This window comes from Lactuca sativa, chromosome 3 (genome assembly GCF_002870075.4).
Source record: "Lactuca sativa cultivar Salinas chromosome 3, Lsat_Salinas_v11, whole genome shotgun sequence".
NCBI classification, from domain to species: Eukaryota; Viridiplantae; Streptophyta; class Magnoliopsida; order Asterales; family Asteraceae; genus Lactuca; species Lactuca sativa.
Genome location: NC_056625.2, coordinates 133,242,352 through 133,252,279, shown reverse-complemented (window position 1 = coordinate 133,252,279; position 9,928 = coordinate 133,242,352). Strand labels below are relative to the sequence as shown.

Genomic DNA, 9,928 nt, shown 5'->3' with positions numbered 1-9,928 from the left:
GTAAAAGCTAGACAAATGTCAAGATATATTACCTAAAACTTTAAATCAACGACGCGAATGGCTTGGATGAAATGGAACCGGAAGATGAAGAAGGTGCAACTTCATCTAAGTTCTTATCATCATCATCATCTGAGTCAGTTTTGGATTTAAATCCGGGTTTTTCTACAGGGCGTTCTGGGGATGAAGTGCTAGGGTTTTGACTGGATGATGATTTGGGTAGGGTTCGAAATCGAATTGAAGAATCGGGGATTTGTATGAATGATTGAACTCTGAAACAACGATTATCATGTTGACAATATCGTGAACGAATAAGATGATTGTGGTAAAAGATACAGATGCTGCTCATAATTTGCAGAATCTTACAAGGAGAAGAGCAACTGAAACCAGATACATATTTTGTTACTCACTAAATTTAATGGAAAAAATTGCAAAAATGGTCCCTTACATATGAAATGACGGATATACCCTCACGTGCGAGACAGATGAGGGGGTTAACAGATCCTTTTTAATGGGAGTTAAGTCCGGAGACCAATTCTACATACAAACTACTTTAAAATGACCATAAATCCAAAATACACGGGGTTTGAACTAAAACCCCAATAATTTACATTTCAGAAGGACCTTTTTTGCAATTTTGTCTAATTCAAATTCTCGTTTTAAGTAAAACAACAGACATGAAAAATCTTTGAAGATAGACAGCGAATCACATTCCATGTTCTATCGTTAACCGGTATCTACAGTACACCACAAAACAGCTAAAACGGCATACTCATCCAACCACCTTCAAAAGCTAGCGTGGAATGCACGTACCAATATCACTAACTACTCCAAGCCATCGTGTACTACACGCGCTATAAATACGCGTGAGAGAAAATGATTATCTTTTAATTGGTCCACGTTGCACTCGCACAGCAAAATTGAGCTGCCAATCATCCGTCAGTTTCTCGAATTCCCAATTTGTCTTTTTTAGGGCAATCATTCATTCAATTCTGTGTACAACAATCGAGAAGTCAAAATCAATTTTGACCAGAAAAGAGAGACACAGAGAGTGATCGATCTTTTGGTTCAATCGATCTCTTTCTCTTGTAGTCTCTCACAGTCGCTATGGGTTTATGGGAAGCTTTTCTCAATTGGCTTCGAAGGTACTCATCTTTTCCTTTTCTCTCAATTAGTTCGTGTTTGAATTCGAATGTTCGCCCTTTTCAGCTCTTTATCTGTTTGTTTTGTTTTTCTTTAGGGTTTTCGATTTCATTATCATTTTATCTTCGAATTCATAAGTATGTTCGATCTTCCTCAGATTTCTTAAGGGAATGTAGGATTTATGTGCTTAATTCTAGTCCTGATTGTGATTTTCCCCTGATGAATTCATTGAGCTATATGGGGTTCATAACTCTCTGAAGTCTAAACACACCTTAATACTTCTACCATAATTGTTACGAATTCATTGAGTCTTTTTGTGTTCTTATTGGTGTATACTGATCAACTTCAGCTTCAGTTATTTAGTTCAATTCAATCGATTCTTCAATCCATCACTCAGTTGCATCTCCAATTTTGATTTTGAAAAAGAAAATTACTTATATCTTAATTTACTTAATATCTTAATTTACAGCCTCTTTTTCAAGCAAGAAATGGAGCTCTCTTTAATAGGTCTCCAAAACGCTGGAAAAACATCACTTGTTAACGTTGTCGCTGTAAGTAAATTAAATTAAACCATTTATATATTTTCGCTAATTATATTAAATCACAATTCAAATAAAATAAAATAAAAAAATCTCATTCTCTTACATCCTTTTCTTGCAGACTGGTGGATATAGTGAAGATATGATCCCTACAGTAACTTTTTTTTTATTCTAGACTTCATTATATAATCTAAACACAAATTTTAAATCCTAAATAACATTTTAAATTTATTTTTTTCAGGTGGGATTTAATATGCGAAAAGTAACTAAAGGAAATGTAACAATCAAACTATGGGATCTTGGTGGACAACCTAGATTTCGTAGTATGTGGGAGAGATATTGTCGTGCAGTTTCTGCAATTGTGTAATTAATTCTTCAATCTTTTTTTTTTTTTTTTTTTAAATTATGTATCCAAAAAAAAAAAAAAAAAGTGACACGTGGCACATGTAGGTATGTTGTTGATGCAGCGGATCCTGATAACTTGAACATATCAAAGAGCGAACTTCATGATTTATTAAGCAAGTCGTCGTTAAATGGAATCCCTTTGCTTGTGTTGGGAAACAAGATTGATAAAGATGGTGCTTTATCTAAGCAAGCTTTGACTGATCAAATGTAAGAATTAAGAATATTTATTTATTTATTTGTTTGTTTGTTTGTTTGTTTTATAAATTATTGTGAATGGATTGATGCAGGGATTTGAAGTCTATAACGGATAGAGAAGTATGTTGCTATATGATTTCGTGCAAGAATTCGACAAACATTGATTCGGTTATTGATTGGCTAATCAAGCATTCCAAATCCAAAACTTAAAAGTTTTATGAGTAATAAAAATATTTATTGTTTGTTGTTTCATGTTGTTGAGTTGGAGTTTGATAATCTTGATATGAAAAACAAATGGAAATTTCGAGTTACTTGTGTGTTGTATGTTTTAGGTAATTGTTTTTGTGAAAGTTTTATGTTGATTAATGTATAGATAATAGGAGCTTGTTAAATTTGTGGGCTATGCTTTCGTGGATCCCTGTATTTTAGGGGTGTTTTGATTGGATGGATTGGAATGGTAAATGAATGGAATGAAATGATTAAGGTAACCTAAGAAACAAGGAAAATGAAATGAGTTTTAGTTATTACATTGACAAATTGCAAGAAAATCATTATATTGTCATAAAATTTCTATTTGATATTGTGTTTTTTATTTTTTATTATTTTTTTATCAATTATATCACAATATTTACAGTTTTGTTGCAATATCAACCAAATTATAATAAAGTCACTAAGTTTACTAAAATTTTGATTTTGACTTCGAGTTTTAAATTGCAAGAAAGTTAAATTACCATAAAATTTTGATTTTGACATTAATTTTTTTTTCTTAATTATGTCATTATATTTACAATTTTGTTGCAATGTCAACCAACTGACCGATTCAGGAGATATTATTGTAGTTTAGAAGCTCGATTTGTACAACTAAACGAAGGTTGATCCAATGTTTCAAACTCACTTACAAGTCAACAAAATGGGCATAGTCACCATTTTAGGAGATGTAATTGTGGTTTAGAAGTTCGATTTGTACAAGTAAATGAAAACCCCTACAAGATCGATCTAAGACCCCTTCAAGATCGATTTGTACAACAAATAAATGAATAACCCTAAATGTCGATTTACTTGTACAATAAATAATCGTAAACCCTAATAAATGAAGATCCTTACAAAATCGCTTCTAAACAAATTGACCAGTCACCATGAATCTAGCAGTTTGTGCATCTCCTGGACTTTTGTGAGTATAAAGCTTCAAGCTTTCATTTTCATTTGTTAGATCTTGCATAATGTCCATCTTGTGCACTTTTGGACCCATTTTAGAGGTAAGATTGGGCTTATCAATGTTTTAAAACCCAGGTCAACCCGGCTGGTTGAACCAGTTGGACCGTGACCCGGGATAGAAGACGGGTCAATTGAGACCGGGTTTTTGTAAAAATACCGACCGGATTGAACCGGCCGGGTTTACCATAAACCACGGTTGAACCGGGTATTTTGAACCGGTAAAAACTGGATTGGCCCGTTTATTAGGGCTTGCATAATTAAGTGAGTATCACTCCAGGCCGCAAAACAAACTCAGTTCTTCTCTTCTCTGGGAAACGTAAGCAACGACTGAAAGAAAGCAGCGTCTGCAAAGCAGCGACTGCAATGTAGTGACCTTAGCAGCGAGCCAACTACTTCCGTTATTCTCCGGCGACTTCCATTCTTCTCCAGGTGAGTTTTTTTTTCCTACAAAACAACGATTTCCTTTTTTTCCTACTACAGTGACTGATGTTCTTGTTGGTTGTTCCTTCTCCACCGAAACCCCAATTTTCTTTGACTAGCTGTTGTTATGAAATCAACGACTGTTGTTATGAAATCAATTGACTGTGAAACCAATTTTCCTGCTACAGCGACTTCCGTTCATCCAATTTTGATTAGCTGTTATGAAATCAGTTTTATTTTCACTGTGAAATCAGGTGATAAATTTGTTTTATTTTCTTCTCCAATTTTCTTTTTCTTCTCCAATTGATTTTGAAATTAGGTTATTGGCTTTTCTTTTGAAACAGGTGATAGATTTGGTTAGTTTATTTATTATTAATTATCAATTACAGTTCATTTACTGTTAATTATCAATTACAGGGGATAGATTTGGTTAGTTTATTTATTGTTAATTATCAATTGACTGTGAAATCAATTACAGTTCATTTATTGTTAATTATCATTGTTTCACGGTTTTGTGACAAATTTGGTTAGTGTACAGTTCATTTATTGTTAATTGATCATTGTTTCAAGGTTTTGATTGTGTATATTATGTAATTAGGATCCAATTGACATATGTTTAGTGATTATAACATTACTTTTCAATGCAGTTAGACATGGAATCAAGGGAAGAAGAACCATTGCAAGCATAATCTCAAGCTTAATCCCATTCTTCGGTTCAATCAAATGTACTAACAAAAACGGATATAGCATGGGAACATGTTACTCAAGTCGTTGATGAGAAGGGGAAAAGCCATGGATATGTAACTTTTGTCAGAAAGTTATAGGTGGTGGTGGAATAAACAGGGTTAAGAAACATCTTGTTGGTATTAAAGGTGAGGTAGTAGCATGCCCAAAAGTTAGTCCAGAAGTGCGATTTACTATGCAAGGGAAGTTGAAAGAGACTACCCAAAAAGAAAAAGAAAAATGTACCACTAGTGTTACTATCTTGGATGATGATGAAGAGATGGAGGAAGCAGAAATGTCAACTGTAAAAAAGAGAAAAAGGAAATCTACTTCAAACTTGCATCCATTTTTTACGAAAGGTATAAATGATCCTTCCTAACCCACTATCAAATATGCAATGCAAAGTAAGGCAAAAATACATGATGTGGATTTAGCTATTGCTGTGTGGTTTTATGATGCATGTATACCTATGAATGCTTGCAACTCTCCTTTTTTTCAACTCATGGTAGATAAAATAACAAGTATTGGTTATGGGTACAAAGCACCTAATTATCATGCTCTGAGGGTTAATTTATTGACAGATGCAAAAAAGTCAGTTTCATTGATAATTGATTCGTTAAGAAGTCAATGGGTTGATACTGGTTGCACAATTATGAGTGATGGGTGGAGGGATGTTTCACAACGACATTTGATTAATTTCTTGGTTTATTGTCCGAAAGGGATATCATTTCTTAAATCTATTGATGCATCTGAAATAGAGAGCAATGCAACAAATTTGTGTAATTTGTTTGCTGAGATTGTTGAAATGGTAGGAGAAAAAAATGTGGTGCAAATGGTAACTGATAATGCTACTAATTACAAGCTTGTTGGTACTAAGTTATGTGAAAGATATCCTTCTATTACTTGGTCTCCATGTGCAGCGCATTGTCTTAATCTTGTATTAAAGGATCTTTCAGAATTGGATAATGTGAAAAGTTTGGTCAATCTTGCATCGAGGGTTACTATTTTTGTTTATGATCATAAGTGTCCCTTGAATTGGTTAAGAAAAAGACCCGGTTGGAAAGAAATTATCCGTCCAGGTGCTACTCGGTTTGGTACCGTGTTCATTGCATTGCAAAGTTTGTATGACCATAAAGAAGATTAACAAGCAATGGTCATATCTAATGAGTTTAAGAAAATGTTGAAAGTGGGAAATGCGGTTGAATGTAAACAGATTGTCTTGAATGAAATCTTTTGGAAGAATTGTTTGATCACAGTGAAAGTAATGACTTCTTTGTTAAAGCTTTTGCGGTTGTGTGATTTGGATGAAAAACCTGCAATTGGTTATGTTTACGAGGGAATGCGTCGGGCAAGAAGAGGGATTAAGGAATTGTTTAAGAAGAAGAAGGAATTATATAAGCCTTACACTAACATAATTGATAGTCATTGGGATAGGATGTTAAGAAAAAGTATTTATTGTGCGGATTATTGGTTGAATCCCGTTTTTCAATATGATCATGCAAATCTTTGTAAGAAGAATGAGGTGTTTCAAGGCGTTCTTGAAATGGTTGAGAAGACTTTTAAAGGTGATGACGTGTTAAATATTACATTGAATTTAGGCAGGTTTCATGATGCTGAAAGTACCTTTGGTAGATCTAGTGTTGTGTTCTCGTAATCTTACTCGTCCAGGTATGATTTAAATTTAATGTGTCATGATTATATATAAAATATTGTATTTTCTAATATATATTTTTTTGCTAACTATATCTTTTGTAGATGGGTGGTGGAAGTTATTTGGCGGAGATATTCCGGTTTTGCAAAAGTTTGCTATTAGAATATTAAGTCAAACAACATCTTCTTCCGGTTGTGAACGTAATTGGAGTGTATTTGAAAGGATTCACACGAAACAGAAGAATAGATTGGACCATCAAAGGCTAAATGATCTTCTATTTGTTCATTACAACTTGCGTAGACAAAATAGGTATGGTATCTTGGTAAGATATACTATGCTATAAAATGACCAAGTTATATTTGAGATTTTTTTGAATGTTTTTGTAGATTGAAGGTTGATATGAGGTCTTACGATCCTGTTGACTATGAAAATATTGATAAGAAGGGATTTTGGGTGGTTGAAGAAGAGCAGGAAGGAGAACTTAATTATGATGATTTGGAAACTATGCTTGATGAGCAAGAGCATGAATCGGCTTCTGAATCACAAGGTCACCATGTTGATCATGAAGTTGATAGTGAATTTCAGTTACTGAGTGATCGCGAGATCGATGCTTATAATACTCCAATATCTCAAGATCCATGATTTGGCTTGGTCGTAACGTGTTTGGATTTGTCTATAAATATGTTTTCTTTTGTTATTGATACTTTATGTGGTTGTTTGTTGTGTTTAGATTGATCTATAACATGTTATTAATAATCTATGTGGTTGTTTGTTGTGTTTAGATTAAACTTTGTTGACATCAAATTATTGGTATTATATGTCTATGTAGTATGCAGGAAAGCAAAAATATATGAAAATAAAAAAGGCCATAAACCGGGTTGACCAGGTTGACCCGTGAACCGGTCATCACACCGGGTCAACTAAAAACCTGGGTTTTAAAACATTGGGGCTTATCATGACTCCAACTCCATTTGGTCACTTAGGATTGATGTTTGAAACTTTTAAACTTGTAAAGTTTAGACCTTTATCCCTTCCTTCAAGTAATGCAAGTGTTGTTGTTTAGGGTTTAGTTGGTCACTTAGGGTTGTTGTTTGAAACTTTTAAACTCATAAAGTTTGGACCTTTAGCCCTTCCTTCAAGTCATGCAAGTGTTGGAGGTGTTTTTAGGTCTTTTGGGGTATAAAAGTCTAGATCTTGGTTGATATGGTATGTCTTAATGGATAAAGTTGGAAACTTTATCCATTTAGACCTTCTTAAAGTTCAAATATAAAAGATGGGTCGTGACTTAATGGATTAAGTCAAAAACCCATGTGAAGTTGGCTTGAGCGCAACGCTTTTCTTGGTCATGACACATTTTTAGGGTTTTCTCAACGCGTCTGTTTTAAGCCAATGAAATTGATAATTTTGTCCTTTTGTAGGCATGGGGCACCCAGAAGAAGCGTGGTGCGCTTTTTGACCAAAATGTTGACTTTTTGACCTTTTTACCAAGTTTGACTTTGGGTCAAAGTTTAGGGTTGAGGTTAAGGCATGGAGTTTGACTTTTGATTACATGTTAAGTGGTTGTTGTGCCAACTTTTCTCGTTTCTGCTAGCGGTGGAGATTGTCTGATTGTCTATGAGGTGAGTTTTTCCCTGTATTGTATGTAACGTCCCCAAAATTCAAAGTAAAAATTTGATCTTTAAATCAACCAAAACCATCAAACACTCACTTCAAAACCATTAAAGTATTCCAATGTGGAAAATAGTTATCATACTACAATCATAATCATAAAATGCAGAAAACTGGTGGATAGTGTGCGATCACAACGAGCCCTTCCCCTTCGAACCAGAAGTACCTAAAAAACATTTTAAACATAAACCATAAGCACAAAGCTTAGTGAGTTCCCCAAAATACCACATACCATACATACATCGCCATGAGCTACCCCCATGGTCTTGTATACAAGTGTCATAGGCTACCCTCATGGTTTTTCCCTATAATTTCATGAGCTACCCCCAAGGTCTTACAACTAAGTGTCATGGGCCACCCCTATGGTTTTTCCTTGAAATGCCATGGGCTACCCCCATGGTCTAATATCCAAGTGTCAAGGGTTACCCCCATGGTCTTTCGTGCAATTACCATGGGCTACCCCCATGGTCTTTCAAACAAATGTCACGGGTTACCCCTGGGGTCTTCCATGCAAGTATCACAAATACAACTAGCATCCTACGTAGTATAATGAGAAGACTCACCTCAATCTGATGATAAACAAATCACACACTTGAGCTGCTTCTACAAAGGCTCCTCACACTAAACATATCCAAAACCAACCCTTAGTGATAAATTGGGTAATAACCCATAAGCAAAGGTCCATTTCATATTCTCTCTCACTAGGGTAAAAGTCCATTTCACCCTTTCCAAGATAGGCCCATGCAAAAATGGCCCAATGCCCAAAAATGACCTAAGTACACTTCTGGGAGTACCCCATGTGCACCCCTTCCTAACGCCTTGCATACTGAGTGTCCACAGAAAAAGATACAGGGCAAACTCGTTATGCCCTGTGTAATCCTCTATTGTCCAAAACCACTTAAAACCTAAATTTCCAACTCACAGATATTAATCTTAGGAAGTCTTAACTGATAAATTCATCAACTTTAAGATTTTGCATGGCTTAATAGAGCCCAATACCAAACCCTAGGTCTATAACACTCTTTAATAACCTCAAACTCTTGCATGAGTGAGAAATGGCAACAAAGACTTCATTTTTATGACACATGATCCTTAGGAACAACATAAGTAACAAACTTGAGCTCTGTAGTAGCTTTTACTCACAATAACCAAAACCATGGGACCAAAAGCTTGCAAATCAAGGCTCTAACCTAGATATAATCATAGAACCATAAAGGTAAGAGCTTTATACCTCTAGAATCTTGAAGCTTCAAGCCCACCAATCCTCAATAATGAACTTATCCTTCTTCCATAAGGCACCAAGAACACTTTAAAGGTCCAAAAAAGCTCTTAAGGATTAGGGTTTCGAAATGGTTGTTTAGGGAGAGTGGAAGTTGGTTATGAAGAGACCTCAAGGGACTTAAGGTGTTTAAATAGGGTCTCAAACCTAAAAAATTAGGGGTTGGGTTCAGCTTGAGTACGCCCTACGTACTCCTTATGTACGCTCGACGTACTTCGTGAGGTCCGCGTCCAAAATTAGTGACTTACACCCGGCGTACACTCCATGTACGCCTATCGTAAGGACCAAATATAAAAAGATTATTTATTTTGGTCCAAGAATGGAAAATACCTACAAAACGAATGTTACAACTCTCCCCCACTTGAATCAGACTTCGTCCTCGAAGTCCGCTGCTGCAAAAAACTCAGGGTAAGGCTCCCTCATCTCCTCCTTAGGTTCCCATGTCCACTATGATCATTTATGATGCTGTCATTGCACCTTTACTAAACCCACCTCCTTGTTTTGTAGATTCTTTGTCTTCCTATCAAGGATCATCACCGGTCTCTCTATATAGTTCATACGCTTGCCTACCTGAATGTCCTCCAATGACATCATTGCGGAGTCATCAACCAAAAACTTTTGTAGATGAGAGACATGAAAAGGTGTAGTGGATCTAACTAAGCTCCTCAGGTAGCTCCAAACGGTAGGCAACAT

At 35.4% G+C, this 9,928-nt stretch overlaps 2 protein-coding genes across 2 annotated transcripts; both read left to right on the top strand.

Annotated features, from left to right (window-relative positions):
* Nucleotides 1–976: 976 nt before the first annotated feature.
* On the top strand, nucleotides 977–2,590 carry LOC111903111 (ADP-ribosylation factor-like protein 8a). Its single transcript, XM_023898898.2, has 6 exons — nucleotides 977–1,142; nucleotides 1,610–1,691; nucleotides 1,801–1,833; nucleotides 1,921–2,042; nucleotides 2,130–2,291; nucleotides 2,372–2,590. The coding sequence occupies exons 1-6, from the start codon at nucleotides 1,105–1,107 to the stop codon at nucleotides 2,487–2,489; spliced, it is 555 nt and encodes a 184-aa protein (XP_023754666.1). The 5' UTR covers nucleotides 977–1,104; the 3' UTR covers nucleotides 2,490–2,590.
* Nucleotides 2,591–5,787: 3,197 nt separating this feature from the next.
* On the top strand, nucleotides 5,788–6,930 carry LOC111903128 (uncharacterized). The gene is made up of 3 exons (XM_023898915.3): nucleotides 5,788–6,256; nucleotides 6,393–6,597; nucleotides 6,675–6,930. The coding sequence occupies exons 1-3, from the start codon at nucleotides 5,788–5,790 to the stop codon at nucleotides 6,928–6,930; spliced, it is 930 nt and encodes a 309-aa protein (XP_023754683.3).
* Nucleotides 6,931–9,928: the final 2,998 nt, after the last annotated feature.